Genomic DNA, 19385 nt, shown 5'->3' with positions numbered 1-19385 from the left:
ACATGAATTATTCTCATAAATATTTATTAGTCAATGGAAATTAATCTTTTACTTAATTAATATTTTAATATTTTTAATATATCCTTAAACTTTTAATTTTATATTAAATAGTTTACCATAAATTCAAATTTTAAAATTTAATTGAAGGATTAGATATATATTTGAATTAATTTCCATCTATGAATTTTAATTTAACCTAAATATTTATACATTAGTCCTTGTTGCTAAAAAATTTATAAATCTTTGTTAAGTTGAATTTTAGGCAAGAATTTCATAAATATTTATTCAATGATTTTAGAATACAAAATTAAATTATATATTATCATACCAATCCAACATTTCTCTCTCCATTGACCATTTCAACTTTCATTAACAACATACAAAGATCACAAGTGTGTTCAATTCAAACAAGTGAATTTGAATATCACAAATTAATATTTAACGAGTCATTACAAGTCATGGCATCATGTTTTACCGTTCTAGCATCATTCTATTTTTCTACGAGGTCTCTCTTGGAAGGATGATGTAAAACAGAGAGATCTCCTAGTACAAAAATGTTCGTGAAAAGGAATCAACTCGAGGAAAAGCTTTGATACTAAATGATAAGAAATTATTACAAGGGAAGTAAGATCTGGATTACCTTGTTGATCGAATATCTCAAGGCAAGAACACTTGTTTGGAATTCGAATCACTCCACGAGAAAGATCATCATGTCTAGCTTGAATGATTCTAAACGTGCAATTTAAACTACATAGAATTGCAAAGGAAAGGTAAGAACACTTAGCTCTAATGAGAAGGAATCACTCCAAAGAAAGTAAGATTTGGATTATCTTGTTGATCGAATATCTCAAGATAAGAACACTTGTTTGAGATTCGAATCACTCCACAAGCAAAATTAATCATGTCAAGCTTGAACGATTCTAAACATACAATTTAAACTAGTTTAAAACTAGAAAAACACGGAGGATCATTTTACTACATTTTCCAAGTCTACTTACAGAGATAACGTACATGGCTTTATATAGACTCAAAATTAAAACCCGCTTCCCTCAAGCATTCTAAAAGTGGTAACTTTCATGTTTTATGACCATAATTAGCCATCATAAACCTTAAAATACATTAATGAAACACATAACTCTAAATTATCATCCATCGTAAATTTATAACCATCTCATACTAAATGAAACCGTATTTGAAGTATCTTGAAACCCTTGTTGCATAAAGAACTTGATTCTCTAAATGTGAAATTGATTGCATCTTGAGTTCAACCTTATTGACTTCACACCGTCTTGTAAGTTCATATTTTCTGATTGAGATGTCTACCTTCGTATCAATTCATCCCATTGAATCTGTCCACTCCAAATTCAACTTTTGAAAATAGAAAACTTGGTTCAATTTTAATGTCGTTGCTTGGAGCTCACACAAGCCAATTTAAGCATCATATCATATTCATATATTTAGATATATTATAATCCATTAGCTTTGAGTTGAAGCAACTGCAATCCTTATAAATTTATGGGTTGGCTTTGAATAAGTAATCGAGATGGCAACTTCAAGTTTTCCTTCATCATCTTTCTTGGTCTACTTCATATTCAGTCTTCTCTCTATACACAGCTGCAAAGGTCATCCAAACACTTGGCCTAAAAATGCAGCCTTGTTCATCTTTGGGGATTCCTTATTTGATGCTGGAAATAACAACTACATCAACACCTCTTTCAAAGCTAATTTCTTGCCATATGGACAATCCTTCTTCAAATTCCCGACCGGGCGGTTTTCGGATGGCCGCTTGATTCCTGATTTCATTGGTAAGTTAGGTCTCCTTTGATAACGATTTCGTTTTTAAGTTATTTTTCTTTATGATTGAGGCTCAAAGTTTGTTTAATTTGCAGCTAAATATGCTAATTTGCCATTAGTTCTTCCATATCTTCATCCCATGAACAAAATTTACGTTCATGGAGTGAACTTTGCATCAGCTGGAGCTGGTGCTTTAGCTGACACCCATCAAGGACTTGTAAGTAAAATCTGGTCTTTCTTGTTTCTTAATTACACACTATTTGAAGGAGAGCTCAGCTATATTGTGTGTGTGTGTGTGTTGTTTACAGGTAATTGACCTGAAAACCCAGCTGAGTTACTTCAACAAAGTAACAAAGGTTGTTGAAGGGATAGGCCATCCTGCAGAAGCTAAGGCTTTACTATCCAAAGCTGTCTACTTCTTCAGCATTGGAAGCAACGATTATATTGCTCCTTTTACTACAAATTCCACGCTCTTCCAATCTCATTCTCCTCAAGAATACGTTCAGTTGGTCATCGGAAACTTAACCACCATCATCAAAGTAAGTAAGTAGTCGCTAGATATTGTCTTTTTTGGGTTTTTCCTTCTAGACTTCACCTCAAGACTTTTAAAACGCGTATGTTAAGGAAAGGTTCCCACACTCTTATAAAGAATATTTCATTCTCCTCTCCAACCGTTGTAAGATCTCACAATCCATCTCCCCATCGAGGCCCAGCGTCTGTGCTGACACATCGGCTCGTGTCCACCCTCTTTGGGTCTCAACCTTCTCCTTGGCACATTGCTCGGCATCTGTCTCTAATACCATTTGTAACTGTCCAAAGTCCACCGCTAACAAATATTGTCCTCTTTGGGCTTTCTCTTGTGGGCTTCCTATCAAGGTTTTTAAAATGTGTTTGCTAGTGAGGGGTTTCCACACCCTTATAAAAAAATGTTTCGTTCTCCTCCCTAATCAATGTCGGATCTCACAATCCACCCCTTTCAGGGCTTAGCGTCCTCGCTGGCACTCGTTCCCTTCTCTAATCGATGTGAGACTCCCCAATCCACCCATTTCAGGGCCCAACGTCCTTGCTGGCACACCGTTTCATGTCCTCCCCCTTCGGTGCTCAACCTCCTCCCAATGTTTGTCTCTAATACCATTTGTATCAGCTCAAAGGCCACTACTAACCGATATCTCTTTGAATTTTTCCTTCTGGGCTTCCTCTCAAAGGTTTTAAAACTTTTATGGGGAGAGATTTCCGCACCCTTATAAAAAATATTTTATTCTCGTCCCAACTTATATGAATGATTTGCTTGCAGGGAATCCACAAGAATGGAGGAAGAAAGTTTGCATTTTTAGGCGTTGGAGATATCGGGTGTGTACCCTTGGTGAAGGCAGTATTCTTACAAGGCAAAGATGAATGCTTTGAAAACATTACACAACTTGTAACAATGCATAACAAACATCTTTACAAAACCCTCCAACATCTTGAAAAGGAACTTGAAGGATTTGTTTATTCCTATGCCGATTTATACACTTCAGCCAACCAAATATCAAACAACCCTGCTAAATATGGTAAGCACAACTATGCATCTCAGCGTGATCATATTGTCTAGTGTTTCAATGAACTTACTGAAAGTTCATCTGTTTGGTAAGGTTTCAAGGAGGGGAAAGCGGCATGCTGTGGAAGTGGACCATTCAGAGGGTACTTTAGCTGTGGAGGAAGGGATGGAGAAGAGTATGAGTTGTGTAGTAACCCCAATGAGTATCTATTCTATGATGCCACCCATCCCACTGAAAGGGCGAACCAATTAGTTGCTGAGTGGCTATGGAATGGGAGCTCCGGCAGCATCAAGCCTTACAATCTTAAAGCTCTATTTAATGTTTTAAGTTGATGGTGCGACATGTTTGTTAATGCAATAAGTGGGGTTCAACCCTTATAGCTTAGTAACATATTGGGTGCAACCAATGGTAGTGTGCTTAATTTACCCAAATAAAGATTTTAAGTTGTGTCTTCATTTGAAGAATGTAAGGTTCTTCTAATCTTTGGCTTTCATCATGTACGTGTGCCAAAATATTTATGAATTTCGATATTCAAAAGCCATGAAACTGAGTAAAAACGAATTTTATTGCGGAGATCATGCACTTCACAAAGAAATATGTTTTGTTTTTTATACTCAAAAATTATATAATTAGATATTAGAGGTTAAATTTGAAGATGAGGTAAAAATGAAAAATGTTTTTAAAAAAAGAATTCAGAGATGAAAAAAAATATAAAAGAAAATAATAAAATATTTATGAAAAAAAGTCAAAGTCAACCCTATAGGAAAGCAAGTTATCAAGGTTTTGAAACTTTAATACGATGTTTTTGAAAAAAATTTACACATTATCAGAATGGAAAGAGGAGTTAAGACATTCAGAAATAGTAATAATTTTGAATTTAATTATATATTCCATAGTTAAATATAAATTACAATAAAAATATTTTTTAAATGTGGATTGAAACTCGACAACTTTAATGAATGAACCAAATTAATTCGAGTTTTGTATGAAAAGTTACGAAGATGTGAAGAAGTTAAAAAGAATTTCAAAATATGATCGACATTCTGAAAGATCGCGTTGGGCAGGTGCAGGAGCCAAACAAGAAAGGACACATGTTAAGCGGCGAGAGGTGAAGTGTGACTAGCTCAACATATGATATGTGCCACACAATGGGTGGAGTAATGCATCTACGTACCGTGGTGACGTGCATCACCTTACTCGATTCGTCTCAAAACTGCAACCTGCACTTACTGTGTCCAACTTGAAATCACGATTTGAATAGTCTGTCTCTTATCTAACTCAATATGAACGTGCTTATCCATGAACTTTTCATTCTCATAGCGGAAGTATAGGGAACTGCTTTAATTTTTATTAAGAATTTAAATAAAACAATTAATATGATAGCAAGAAAAATGATATGTGCCACAATCTTTGCTCGTGATGCCGTCGTCATTCGGACATGTGCGTTTTGCCTCTACCTGAAAAATGATATGGCACACAGCTTTAGTATTTCAAAGAATAATCAGTAAGTGACTTCACTACAGGGAGTCATGCAAATACAAACACATGCAATCATCCATACTCAGAATTAAGATAAAGTCTCATATAATCATCCTAACACTAGGAATTTAAATATGAGTCTACCCTATGCACGTGTCAAAGTCTCTGCTCGTGAAACCACTATCATCCGTACATGTGTGCGTTGCCTTTACTTGAAAAATGATATGACACACAGCCTGTATATTTTGAAGAATGCTCAGTAAGTGACCAAGGGAGCCATGCAAATGCAAACATATGCAATCATGCTCTCGGGACCTATCTCAAACTACTAGGGGTGGCCTCCAGTCTCAGACTATTATGGATGTGTAGTATTTCCCTACACACAACCCACACGTGCAAGTGTGAATCTCCAGGGGCTCGCACACCCCATGGACCCTCTCTGGTCAAGCTACTCCGTAGTAACGTCGAGAGGTTAGTGGAACCCTTAGTGTCATGCTCCCCATGAACACCCTCATCATCATATTGTACTCGTCCGCATTCATTATCTCTAGAGGGAGTATCCCTATGCTTATGAATATACAACATGCATGTGTCTCTCTAATTTCCATCTTATCATTTCTTCTGACACAACCCCTCTAGTCTCATCTCTTTGTTACATTAAGTAACACATGCTCGTAGATATTTATATTAATATCATTTTTATGCTCTTAAGGTTGTGTCCTAGGTCGATCTATCAACATAATGCAATATGACATTCATCATCATATAGCATGCTTAATATGGAAACATCAACATATTAAGATAACATCATGCAAACACATCATATTCATCATATTTCCATTAAGTGCATCAAACACATCATGTACATCATACATCGGAATATATAAATTACGTACATTATATGCATCCCAACTCAATCGTCATAATTCATACATCATCATGTTCATACATCATCATACAACTAGTGTACAACATGATGCGACATAATTCATACATCATAAATATAAACATCGCATGCATCATCATACTCCATCTCAAACATGTCTAATTGTAACTTATATAATTTCTAGCATATCCTACAGCAATGCAACTTACTTGTTTAGGCTGGTATCACCAATTTATCCATTTTTTTTTTTTTTTTTTTTTGGTTGGTTTGAATAATTCTCTAAATTTTAGAATGACATGGGTTCAAATTTTATTCAAGCATTAGAGATTTTATAGGAGACAGTCTTGGAATATTATATTACTGTTATGTTGTATGACTATTATGTACTTTCGTGCCCTCTACCATGCTATTCTGTTTTGTGGTTTAGTTCTATTCACCAAATCTTCTTTTTTATTTCGTATTTGTTTTATCCTTAAATTTTCTTCAAATAATGTTCCCTTTTCTTTCCAATCCATTTTTACTTTCAAATCTTTCTTATCTCTCTTTTTCTTATTCTCTTACTATTTTTATTTATTTATTTATTTATTTATTTGGGCTCTTACAGTTTCTCCCCGTGGCTCCTCCATCCCAGTGTACTTCTCACTCTAAGGCCATGGATGCTTATGTGTAGCCTGAGAACGGAAACCACGACATCACTGTTCACCCGAAATTATCCTCTCTCGCTCCGACAATATTACTATGAAGGTGTCATTTTGCTTACCGTGGTGAATCCTGAGTCGTCGATAGTCGCTTTTGCAATGTGGATTGTTCGTTATGATGTTGTATCTTATCTCTCTATTCAGCGTTGTGTTCGTCGGAAAGAAAACGAAAATGACCATCTTTTCTTCCATCCTCTCTGTTTATTAATCTCTCATTTTTGTTGTAGACACTCTTTTGGTGGAAGGTTGTTGTGTGAGAGAGTTTAGGAAGCTTGGTATTGATTAAAAGCTGTCTACTTCATCAGCATTGGAAGCAACGATTATTTTGTTCCTTTTACTACAAATTCCTCCCTCTGCCAATCTCATTCTCCACAAGAGTAAGTTGAGTTGGTCATACGAAACTTAACCACTCTCATAGGCTCCCTTCTAAGCTTCTTCTCAAAGTTTTTAAGACGCGTTTGCTAGAAAAAGGTGGAGAGATTTCTACACCCTTATAAACAATATTTTGTTCTCCTCCCCAACGATGTGGGACCCCCCACAATCCTCCCATGTTCAAGGATCAATGTTCTCGCTCGTATTCGTTCCCTCTCCAATCAATGTGGGACCCCCCACAATCTACCTCTCTTCAGGGCTCAGCGTCCTCGTTGACACTTGTTTCCTTCTCCAATCGATGTGAGACCCCTCACAATCCACCGTCCTTCGTGTTAAGGATATTTAGTATTGGATTATAGTTTACCAGATATATCATATTTGATCTTTTATTATATGTAAATATCTAGGTATTTGCCTTCCATTAACACTTACCATAGATTTCATATTTGTCTATTACAGGCATCTGGTATCAATTTATTACTTTTTTTTTCATATTCTTGTAATTTATTTGATTCTCTAAAGGATTATAAATAGAGAACTTCCACACCATTTAGATGCGATGGTTTTAGCAAATATTATCACTTCGGAGTCCAGCATCCTTGCTGGCACACCTCCCCGTGTCCACCTCCTTCGAGGCTTAGCCTCCTCTGGTACCATTTGTAACAGCACAAAGGAGCTAGCAGATATTATCTTCTTTGGGTTTTCCCTTTCTAGATTCCCTTTAAAAGTTTTTAAAACACCGTCTTTTATGGAGAGATATCCACACCCTTATAAACAATATTTCATTCTCCTCCCCAACCGATGTGGATCTCACATCAAACACAGCTAATTTGTTCCTATATATATAAAAAGAAAAAAAAAACTCCTTTTCTGATATGAATGATTTGTTTGCAGGGAATCCATAAGAATGGGGGAAGAAAGTTTGCATTTGTAGGTATTGGAAACATGGGGTGTGTACCCCTAGTGAAGACAGTATTATTACAAGGCAAAGATGAATGCTTTGAAAACATTACACAACTTGTAACACTGCATAACAAACATCTTTACAAAGCTCTCCAACATCTTGAAAAGGAGCTTGAAGGGTTTGTTTATTCCTATGCCGATTTAACATCTTTACAAAGCTCTCCAAAATCATATGTTCATGAAACGATATGATTTAGGATATGATAAGATATGATATGACAAAGGTATGTTCATGAAATGATACGACTCTGAGATGTATAAGGACAATAAGACTATGACAAGTTTAGGAATCGATATGGCTAAGATATGCATATAGAAACGATATGACTAAGGTATGTTCATGAAATGAAACAACTATGAGATGCATAAGGATGATAAGACCGTGACAAGTTTAGGAAACGATATCGCTAAGACATGCATATGGAAACGATATGACTACAAAGTATTTACGAAATGATATGATTATGATATGACATGTGAATGACGAATATGTATATATATATATATATATATATATATATATATATATATATATATATATATATATATTCTGATATGATATAAAATATGTTATGGTATGAGATATATGATAAAATGACATGTTTATGATATGATATATTGTGATGTGATATGTGATGGTATAATATGTATATGATGAAAATTGTTATGTCGGGAAGCATGGAATGTTATAATATGACATATTGATGTAATCTGAATGATATGATATGATTGACATGCAAAACGACGAACTAGCATGAAATACAGCATTGGCGTATGCAGGAAAGATATGATAAATGATATGATATGTACGAAACGCTAGTGGGGTTGCATTAAACAATAATGAAAATGGAAAGATATTGGGACCTCATGTATTATTATGTGCTCATGGGTTGGGGATACCCCTATTCCTTCACAATTGTACAGACGCGCACACTACTAGGCAAGAGAACGATCATTATGTTTGACATAATGTTGTCGTGACGGCTACTACTTCTAACTGGTGTCTGGCATAGAGAGCTATCAGAGCATGCTCGCCCGACAAGGAAAAGGGTCCAACGATGTGAGAACCGATTGACGGGTCCACACTCACATGTTTTGGTCATGTGTAGAGTATAAAGTACACATCCAAGTGACCCGTAGTATCATAGGAAAACAAATTTTTATGATATATCTCGTCATTGCATTCGCATGCTCTTGCATCTAACTCTAATAGTGGGGTCACTTACTGAGTATTTCTTTAAATACTCAAAGTCACGTACTACTTCTATTTCAGGTTAAAGCAAGGCATTCATGTACAATTGGCGACGACATTGCAACTTGAGACCATGACACATGAAGTCACATTTATTTTTCTTAGATTTAAGCTACAATAGGATCTTTTGAATTTAAACGCTTATTTATTATTTTTATTTAAATGTTTTTAACGAGGGTGACGTTTATTTACTGTATTTTTGTTTTGTTTTTTGTTTCAGTTTTGGCTTAATGAGTTCATCACGGTCTTCGTGGACCCTTCCTTTTTCATTTCCTTGGCAAACAAGAATGACTTTCCCATGTAGCTTTCAAGTAAGCTAAATGGCGTTTCAAACTTGAGTTCTTCGCATTATAAATAATCATTAATTGTAGCAGATTGAGCTATCAGGTCACCACATCGCATGGCGAGTTCAACCAACCTGCGTCTGTGTGTTCTCTTCATCTTCTTCGCTGTTGGGTGCGTTTGCATCCAGGATGAGCAGCTGCACAATCATCATGTGCCTCTCTTCACTTTTGGAGATTCCTTAGCTGATACTGGAAACAACAACTACATCAATACCAGGCGCATTGCCCAGGCAAATTACCCTCCATATGGCCAAACTTTCTTCAAATATCCCTCTGGAAGATGGTCCGATGGCCGACTACTTCCCGATTTCTTCGGTACCTTCCAATCATTTCATCTCGTTTTTCGATATGCATACACATTGAACCATGAATCTAAAGGCTGTTCTTTTCTTTTATGTTGCAGCTGAATATGCAGATTTGCCATGGCTTCTTCCATATCTTCATCCCGGGAATAAGCGTTACGATTATGGCACAAATTTTGCATCAGGAGGCGCAGGAGCTCTCCATGAAACCAATCAAGGACTAGTAAGAGTTTTTCTGTCAACCTGAACGTAGTAGGTAAAAAGTTATATCATCACCTAAAGGATCATATATTCAGGTAATAAGCCTCAAAACTCAGGCAAGGAACTTCAAGAAAGTGGAAAGGATTTTGAGAAAGCAGCTTGGAAAGACAGGAGTAAACACAATTCTATCAAAGGGTGTCTACTTAATCTGGATTGGGACCAACGATTATACTGTCTACGCCTCGGACTCGAAGCTTTTCAGTTCCTACTCATTGGAAAAATATGTTGATATGGTTATTGGGAACTTGAGCTCTGTCATAGAAGTAAGTCAACGGATTCCCTTTATGCTGAGATTTAGGTTTCCTTTTGTTCCTTCTAATACTCAGTTGTTGGTTCAACATTGAACAGGAAATCCACAAGAAAGGGGGAAGAAAATTTGTTGTGATGAATCTTTGGTCTCCTAACCATATACCTCTTGTGCAAGAAGAAGCAGTGGCATCACAAGGCAGAGATCCCCGATTGGGACAACTTAATCGACTTGTAGAATTGCACAACGGGCAACTTTACAAAGAACTCCAAAGGCTCACTACAAAACTCAAAGGATTCAGATATTCCTATGCTGATTCCTATAAAGTGGTCGAAGAAATAGCAAGCAACCCTGCAAAATATGGTATGTGAATTAAAAGAACCTTAACGAAGAACTTAATGTGGGTTGCTTTCTGATTGTTTGGTCAACTTGAAACAGGTTTCAAAGATGTGAAGGTTGCATGCTGTGGAAGTGGGAAATTAAGAGGAATACAAAGCTGCGGAGGGCAGGATGCTTTAAAAGAATATCAGTTATGTAAGAATCCTAAAGAGCATTTGTTCTTTGATTCAAACCATGGGAGCGACAAAGGGTATCAAATAATTGCAGAGATGATATGGAATGGAGATTTGAATACTTCCAGGCCCATCAATGTCAAATCCTTGTTTCACTCGTAATTCTAGATTAACTGGACTCGAGTGAGTATTTATATTATCAAGCACGAAAATAAAACTTTACGAGCAAAAATCTATTATCCATGATTCAAAATCTCATTTATATGGATGCCTACTATAGTTTAGGCAAGTAATTTCTCAAATATTCCTAAAAATTTTACCAAGATACCAGAGTTGAAGTCAAAATTTCAATCTCAAATTCTAAAACTCACAAGTTTGCAGCCCAAAAAGGTGATACTCCTACATAAACAAGCAAACTCATACAACGATTTAATCAATTCTCGTTTGCAATCATCCCTCAAAACCAACTGGCAGCTGGAGGGGCGCCACCTTCAGCTGAAGGTGCTGGTGGTGGTACTGCAGCTTGCCATCCGTCCGATGAAGCAACTACAAAAGGCAAAACACAGAAAAGAAAGCATAAAAAAGAATCCTAATATAAAACAACGTCCTTTTATCTGTTCGCCTCAAACAGACAAACCAACCTAATTCTTAGTTGCATTGCATCTTAGGTTATAAATCCTGACTAATGATGTCTAAGATCAAAAAAAAAAAAAAAGAGTTATGGAATGACAAGCTACGTGGTAACTGGAACTGGACGGTGCTAATTATCGACATAAACAAAAGTAATTCATCTTAAGCTAAACACATTAATAAGTGCAGACGTTCAAATAAATCATAAAAGGAAACTTGGATTTAACCTGGCTCTTGGGACCACTCGACATTTGAAACCGGTGGAGGAACTAAAGCAGCATCTGGTGGTGGAACCACATCAGGGGCACCCCACTGAGCATCAGAAATTTGTCCAGCCCATTGATCTGAGGTAACAAGTGGAGCAGCACCAAAATCTGCAATGCCATAATCTAGGGGCGCAGCAATAGCCTCTTCTTCCTCTTTCTCCTTGGCCTCCTCGGGCTCACGGTAGAAAAACAAATCCACCTGCATAAGAAACATGTGCAATAATTCAAGCCCAGGCTTTAATTCAACTTCCAACAACCAAGTGCAGAGCAAGGTTTATATGATCGAAAAAATAACTCTGAGCTTACCATCACATCCCATTTAAGCCCTGCACGGATTGTTCCACGCATCTGCAGAACCATCCTGGCCAAAAGCCAGAATAGACATCCTATGCTATGTTTCCCCTTGTTATTTGCTGGAATTCCAATATCAACATAACGCATTGGTGAATCAGTGTCACAAAAGGCAATTGTAGGAATGTTTCCAAGGGCACCTTCCTTGATGGGCTGCAAGCAAGAAATCAACCAGGAAACACAAATAGCAGCAACAAGTCACTAAAGGAACAAACAGAAGTGAATCTAGAATTGCGAAAGATAAGATCGTCATTTCAATTTCAGCTAATAATAGAAAACTGTTATGGGACTTTTAAAAGACTCAATCACCTGATGATCAGTTCTAGGATCAGTCAGAATCAGAAGACGCGGCTCATTGAATGAGGTCTGAAGCTGGTTGGTGAAGGTTCCAGGGGTGTGCCTCCCGGCTATTGCATGAGCACCAGTGTATTGAGCGAACTTTAAGACAGCCCTCTGACCGTAAGGTCTTGCAGACTGAACAATGATATCTTGTGGATTCTCAATACCCACAATGACTCTGGCAGCCAGCTGAAGTTTCTCCCAAGTCTTACCAAGGTTAATAATGTAGATTCCTACAGAAATGAGAATTCGTAATAAATATCATCCATACTCAAATTGTAGATATCAGTCCTCTTTGAATAACTCAACATTACTGAATATAACAGACTGGAAAATGTTTCAAATCTTCAACCACAAAAATTACGGCCATTGGGCAAAGACAAGTAGGAAGCAACTACGCGCGTTCATTATCATTCAATGCTGATTCCGAGAGAAATCACCGCGAATACTGAAACCGAGAATGAAGGAGCAACAAATGTGAGGGTCTGAAATTGAAGAGTAGTGATAGCATACCATCGTTCCGACGCTTGAAAACGTAACGCTCCATTTGGAAGTTGCAATTCTTAGTGCCTAGATGAACCTCGGCAGCCAACATCATCTGGATATCGGCCTCCTTCTGGGAGAGTTGACGTGGTGGTGTTGCAGTCGCCATGTCCGGATCTTTGTGATGAACCGAGAAAGAAGGAGCAACAGAAGGGTCGGGAGGGTAAGAAAGATAGAAGAGACCAAGAATACTAGCTAGGGTTTTCAACCTCGTTTTCCTTGGCCCAAAACAGAGAATTACAAAATAATTTCAAAACTGCCATCCATAATGAAATGGGCCTGGGCTTAGTTTTAATATCAGCCCAATAATGAAATGGGCCTGGGCTTAGTTTTAATATCAGCCCAACTTTTCTATTAAAAAAATAATAACAAAATACATTTGTCCTTTTTAAGATTGTCTTGTTTTGGGAATATGGTGTTTTTAGGGTTGTTTAAGATTCTTATATATTTGTTTTATTCCATGTTGGTAGACCAACACGACTCTCATGGTATGATATTATCCACTTTAAGCATAAACTCTCAAAATTTTGTTTCGGACTCCCCTAAATCCAAAAGAGTTTGCCAATAGAGAGATAGTATTCTTTGTTTATAAACTCATGATCATTCTCTAAATTAATCGACATGGGACCGTGGGACTTATGATATTATCCACTTTGAGCATAAGCTCTCATAACTTTGCTTTCGGCTCCCCCAAACTCAAACCCAAAAGGGTTTGCCAATTGAGAGAGTATTCTTTGTTTATAAACTCATGATCATTCTCTAAATTAGCCGACGTGGAACTTTCATCATCCAACACCTCCCCTTAATCAAGACTCGACTCTTTTGGAGTCTTAGTCATTTTTTACTGCCTTCGAGGAGGCTTGAAGTCCATTGTTCGACATTTGAGGATTTATCAATCTATTGACACGACTAAGTTTAGGGCATAACTCTGATAGCATGTTAAACGAACACAACTCTCCACAATAGTATGATATTATTCACTTTAAGTATAAGCTCTCATCACTTTGCTTTTAACTTTTATCATCCAACACATAAAAGCTCACAGTGATCTTAGTCTACCCCTTTTAGAGATGACCCACAATCACAAAAGTAAAAATTTTCGAGTTTCTTTATCTCCGTAAAAGGCATAATTGTTCGCATAAGAAGCATCCTAAGAAAAGAAAGATCGACCCCTACATCCTGTAAGACCTTCTCATATCTTCCTTCTTCGAGCTTGGACTATAGAAGAAAGAACAGAAGAGAAAATATGAGCAACCACATGTTTAATTATGGAAAAACTCTTGATATCTATATCGATCTATAGGGCTAAGTAGACCTCATAGAGGACAACTTATAATGTTCATACATCAAATTGTTCAAAGGTTGCAAATTGTTTAGTTGACTTATACTAAGACATTATCTAAATACATCATCATCTACTGGCTACACCTTGAGAAACGAAACAGCCAATCACTGAAACTACTCATTTCTTAACTCTTCCAAGTTTCTTGGAAAAAACAGAGCATGAATAAGGAACACAACCACAACACCATATCCACCTAGCTACAAATTCTCTTTACACAAAACAGCCACCATAAAAAAAACAAATGGCGTACAACCACCACCTTCGACATTCAGGCGACGGCGACCTGCACCGTTTTGGGCTTGGGAGGCGGAGGCAGCTTCCCCACAACCACCACCAACACCCCACTCTCGCACTTAGCAGAAACGGCAGAAGTATCAGCATTCTCCGGCAGCCTAAACTTCCTCACCATCTTCTGCGGCGCCTTCCGCTCAAGTCTCAAATACTTGCACCCTTCCTCCTCCCCATCCTCCCTCTTCCTCTTCCCTCCACTCCGAATCACCAGCGTGTTCTCCTCCTCCACCGTCACCTGAATGTCGGATTTCGACAGCCCCGGCAGGTCCATATAGAACACGTATTCCTTCGGAGCGTCAAGGATGTCAGTCGGGATGCTGGACATGCCCTTGGGCTCCCGAGCATCGTTGGAAATGAAGGCTAATTTCTCGAGGGCTTCAGGGAAAGGGAAGAGGGTGCTTATAGCCTGCACCAAATGTCCGTTGGATGAGTTCGAATCGGCGGCCCTACTCATTGTGAGAGATCGTTACGGCGGAGAAACGGGAATGTGATTGGCCGGGAAGTTGGGGGCGAATTAAAAAGAAGAGGAAGGAAAATTCCAGAGGCTGCTTTAGAATACAGGGGAAGCGTCTGGAACAATCCTCGTCTTTCACAACTCTTATTCTTGCTCACACGTGTCCACCATCCCACCTGTCGACGTGGTTCATTATGATATCACACTTACTTGGGTCAAACACTAATTAAAAACATTATTAAAAATACTTAGGTTTAAGGATATTTTTTTAACAATTTCATCCCATAAAATTATTATTATTATTTTTAAGTTTTAAATATTATTATAACTTTTAAAAATTTAGAAATATTTTTTTAAATAAAATAGAAAGTTTTTGGATATTTTTTTATTAATTTAATGAAAAGGAGCTCAATTATATAATTAAAAATAAAAATTTTGATTTGATTTATGAGTTGACATTCATCTAACTAACTCGAAAATAACGTTACAGTCTAGTCTTATCCTACTTTTAATTTTATGAAACTTTAGTTACTAATGTAACATGCATGGTGGTAAATAAGATTATTTTTTATTTTTTTTTTTTTAGAATTATTGGGAGTGAGTTGCACGTTGGTTAATTTAATGGAAGATCGTGAGTTTATAAGTGAGGAATACTATCTTCATTGGTATTAAGTCTTTTGGGAAGCCCAAACCAAAGCTATGAGAGTTCTGATTCCTAACATGGTATCAGAGTCATGCCTTAAACTTAGCCATGTCGCTAAAATCCTCGAAGGTGTAGTCAAGAGTGACAAAAGTGTCAAACAAAGTAAAACGGTGTACTTTGTTCGAGAGGAGGATTGTTGAGGAGGCCTTATGGGGAAGCTCAAAGCAAAACTATGAGACTTTATACTCAAAGTGGACAATATCATACCATTGTGGAGAGTCGTGATTCCTAACATTTTTAATAATAAAAAAATAATAATAATAACAGACAACTCAAAAAATAGAAGGTTGAGTTGTGAATTATGTTGTAAGGGCTGACGTCACCAACCCAAACTAACAAAAAAAAATAATAATAATAATAATTAAATAGGATTTTTGGAATGAATTAATTGAAATTAAGAAATGAAATAGATCCAACAACCAAAAATGAAATTACCGAAAAAGTGGGAAGGGACGCAAATAGACTCCCAGGGGCAACCTCAATAAGGTGGGTGAGATAGTCAGCCAGGGGTAAAACGGGTATATAAAATTTAAAAGTAGTCTATTACTTCAATTTCCCATAAAGTTATGGGTCCAACAACATTTAAGTGAAGCCCAACCGGGTTAGACTCCTTTATTTTTATAGACCGTGTAGCTGGGCCGTACGAGGAGGTATGGTGGCCCATTTCAGGCCCATAACTGTCACTGTCATAATAATATTATAAAATTAAAAAATAAATAAATAAATAAATAATTATTGGAAAATATTGTGAAGGAAGCACATGAATGAAATCCCACCATAATCTACATTGATTTGGATGTGTTGTTATAATTAAGGCTAAAAAACAGGGAGGTTTGTTGTTGATCTCTATTTAGGCACATGTTAAAGAGAGAGGGTGTAGCACATGCCTGCTTCTTTGACCCAACACAAATCTTAGTGGGGGATCTCAAATCTTTCCATTATTGTCCCCCCACTTTTCTAACCCGTCACCTTATTCCCAGTCTCTTTTCGGTAATTTTACGCTTATTAAATAACCCGTCAAAATGTTGCGTCGTTTTGAAACAGACGGATTTGATGTATATCCAACATGTCGTAGGTATTCAGGAGACATCATTTAGGTCTGGAATATGGTAAGCTACGTGTTTTTCTAACATTTTGGTTAGCTCGAAAGAAACTGCTCACTTGGACCACTGCTAATAGGCTGGTTTTAGATTCGGTGCAAATTAACTTCTTCTTCTCCTTCTTCTCTCTCTCTGGACCACCAAGTAAATGTTCATGTCTAATACTGTAATTCAAATCGTAAATCAAACTATTTCTCCTTACTTTTCGTTTTTACTCAAAATGTCTCGTAGTCACTTAATTGGAGTGTTTAAGTAATCTGATTAACCTTGAATTGGGTTAGGTTCAAAGAAATTAAAATTTTATGGATTGAATTGGTTGGCTGACATTCATTATTATTTTTTATTATTTATCCTCGAGCCCATCTTTAAAATAATTTTAATTATTTAAAAGGTAATTTTGTTTGAAAATAAATAAATAAATATTTTACGAACTAACAAATTAAAAGAATTAAAAAAAATGAAAATGTAAAAGGGAGTTGGAAGTTGGCTAGTTGGTACCTTAACAACCTAACATCTCTCTTTTTCAAATGGGGATAATTAAGAATAATAATAAATAAATAAATAAATAAAACCCATAATTTATTTTCTTCAACAAGATTTCACAACCAAAAATAAATAAAAAAAAAATAAAAAAATGAAATTAATTTATACAATAATTAAATCTTGATGTTGCTAATTATTATTCCCTCCTAAGTCCCAACCCACATCTAATTTTATTTTGCTTTCCTCTATGCCTTATACTTCACACTTTTGGCTTCACAAGTGGACCATAGGTTATATGAATTATTATTTCCAAACATTGGTTGGATCTTGCTCAAACATTATAATATACAACCTTAATCGGTAATCTAATTAATTAGATATAGTTATTATGTTTTTTTTTATATATAATAAAAGAATTAAAACCAACGACATCATTCATTGTCTTGTCTTAATAACCCACTTCTTACCTAATCTTCAATCATTCCATATTATTATCAATCAACACTCGTCCTTTCTCAAACAAGTTTCAATATTTAATTTTACTTTTCACTTTTTTTTATTAAATAATACGAAATTAAAATTGGTCTAGCTCTTGCTTAATCAGAACTTTTTTGTTTCAATTAATAGTAGAGAAGAAACGGATTTAGTGTCGTAATGAATTTGAATTAGCACTAATCAATTATTAATGTCGACCACAACACAGAGAGGATAAGGTTATAAAAGAGTTGGCACATTAATATGCTTTCTATAATACATAGTCAAGGCTTCTTGTATTAATGAGGATAAAACCGTCCATTAGAGCCTTAATAATCCTTGATAATAACCTAATTAATTAATTAATTAATTAATTTTTGTTTTTTAAACTCTAGTTATTTGTTTACTTTTTCTTATTTTAAAATTATTTTTGCAAAACTCAACGAAATTTCAAAAATATTAATAATATTTGACTATTATTTTAAATATAATTCTAAAAGTATGACAGTACTGGCTAACAAACTAAATATTTATAGAAAAATTATCTTGTTGAATAATGAAAGTTTCACGTCGGTTAATTTAGAGAATTATCGTTTATAAGCAAAGAATGTTGGTATGAAGCGTTTCGAATAAGTCCAAAGTAAAACCAGGAGAGTTTAGGTTTAAAGTGGTCAAAATTAAAAATAAAAATTTAGGTGTTTAAATATTATTAATAATTATTTGATGCTGAGCTGTGTTCTTGAATCCATGGACCCACCCCCTGTTTTGTCTCCTTCCGTGTCCCTCTTCCTTTTTATAATTCCGTCCGTCTCATCTGAACCCCCAAAAAAAAAGCACACCCATCCATCGAATTCTTCCCTGAATTTCCTCTATCCCACCGCCATGGCCAAGCTCGGGAAGCTCACGAAGCTCAAATCCGCCATCAAACGCTGGCCATCCATCTCAAAACTCTCCCGCACCACCACCTCCTCTGCCGTCTCCTCCGCCGCCCTCGACGAAGACCACAATCTCCACCCAGTCTTCGTGGGCAGGTCCCGTCGCCGCTACCTCCTCTCCTCGGACGTTGTCCAGCACCCACTCTTCCAGGAGGTGGTGGACAAATCTTCCCCCAATTCCGATGAAGAGGGTGTTGTGGTGTCGTGCGAGGTTGTCCTGTTCGAGCACTTGCTGTGGATGCTGGAAAATGCAGACACCCAATTGGGGTCCGCCGATGAACTTGTCCAATTCTACACTTAGAATTGTGGTACATGTATATCGTGATTCTTATTTATTTGTGGTTGCTGCTGTTGCTGTTGCTGTTGTTGTTCCGAAATAGAAAAATATATGTGTAAACTAAATTAACCCATTTGATTAATTTTGCCCTGCGTCTTGAAGAAAACAGGGGGTTTTCTGAACCTGGGTTTTGCTACCTTCTTCCCATCTCTGTTTCATTTGTTGTATTATTTTCCCGGAAAGTTTGTCAGTTCAATTCTAAAATTTTCTCGTCATCCAAACACTGTGTATTCTGTGTTTTTGTTTCTTCCAACATTTTGTCTCTACATTTTGTCAATGTTCTATACTCAATTATATTCTCTATAAATTTGTGTCTCAATTTCTCTCTTAAACTCGAACAACCTGTTAGATGAAAGTCGTACCTGGATTAATTTAGGAATGATCATGTATTTATAATAAAAAAAATAGTCTCTACGTTCGTATCAGCCATTTTGGGAAGTCCAAACAAAAACCACCAGAGCTTATGCTCAGAGTTAACAGAATCAT

General features: G+C 36.5%; 5 protein-coding genes across 5 annotated transcripts; 3 read left to right on the top strand and 2 right to left on the bottom strand.

Moving 5' to 3' along the window:
* Positions 1 to 1543: 1543 nt before the first annotated feature.
* On the top strand, positions 1544 to 3721 carry LOC111790362 (GDSL esterase/lipase 1). The gene is made up of 5 exons (XM_023671243.2): positions 1544 to 1805; positions 1890 to 2011; positions 2103 to 2333; positions 3089 to 3344; positions 3426 to 3721. Exons 1-5 carry the CDS (start codon positions 1544 to 1546, stop codon positions 3662 to 3664), a joined length of 1110 nt encoding a protein of 369 aa, XP_023527011.2. The 3' UTR covers positions 3665 to 3721.
* Positions 3722 to 9382: 5661 nt separating this feature from the next.
* Positions 9383 to 10950, top strand: LOC111790361 (GDSL esterase/lipase 1). Its single transcript, XM_023671242.2, has 5 exons — positions 9383 to 9641; positions 9730 to 9851; positions 9925 to 10152; positions 10238 to 10499; positions 10575 to 10950. Exons 1-5 carry the CDS (start codon positions 9383 to 9385, stop codon positions 10808 to 10810), a joined length of 1107 nt encoding a protein of 368 aa, XP_023527010.2. The 3' UTR covers positions 10811 to 10950.
* Positions 10892 to 12963, bottom strand: LOC111790364 (small ribosomal subunit protein uS2y). Its single transcript, XM_023671245.2, has 5 exons — positions 12748 to 12963; positions 12205 to 12467; positions 11851 to 12048; positions 11506 to 11743; positions 10892 to 11194 (listed from the first exon to the last, which is right to left on the bottom strand). Exons 1-5 carry the CDS (start codon positions 12884 to 12886, stop codon positions 11106 to 11108), a joined length of 927 nt encoding a protein of 308 aa, XP_023527013.1. The 5' UTR covers positions 12887 to 12963; the 3' UTR covers positions 10892 to 11105.
* Positions 12964 to 14107: 1144 nt separating this feature from the next.
* Positions 14108 to 14974, bottom strand: LOC111790379 (17.4 kDa class III heat shock protein). Its single transcript, XM_023671262.2, has one exon. The coding sequence runs from the start codon at positions 14865 to 14867 to the stop codon at positions 14391 to 14393; it is 477 nt and encodes a 158-aa protein (XP_023527030.1). The 5' UTR covers positions 14868 to 14974; the 3' UTR covers positions 14108 to 14390.
* Positions 14975 to 18445: 3471 nt separating this feature from the next.
* On the top strand, positions 18446 to 19120 carry LOC111790384 (auxin-responsive protein SAUR78). Its single transcript, XM_023671271.2, has one exon. It carries the CDS (start codon positions 18510 to 18512, stop codon positions 18861 to 18863), a length of 354 nt encoding a protein of 117 aa, XP_023527039.1. The 5' UTR covers positions 18446 to 18509; the 3' UTR covers positions 18864 to 19120.
* Positions 19121 to 19385: the final 265 nt, after the last annotated feature.

This window comes from Cucurbita pepo, chromosome 3 (assembly GCF_057944985.1).
Source record: "Cucurbita pepo subsp. pepo isolate OVF chromosome 3, ASM5794498v1, whole genome shotgun sequence".
Classification (NCBI taxonomy): Eukaryota; Viridiplantae; Streptophyta; class Magnoliopsida; order Cucurbitales; family Cucurbitaceae; genus Cucurbita; species Cucurbita pepo.
This window is presented reverse-complemented; position numbering and strand designations above follow the sequence as displayed.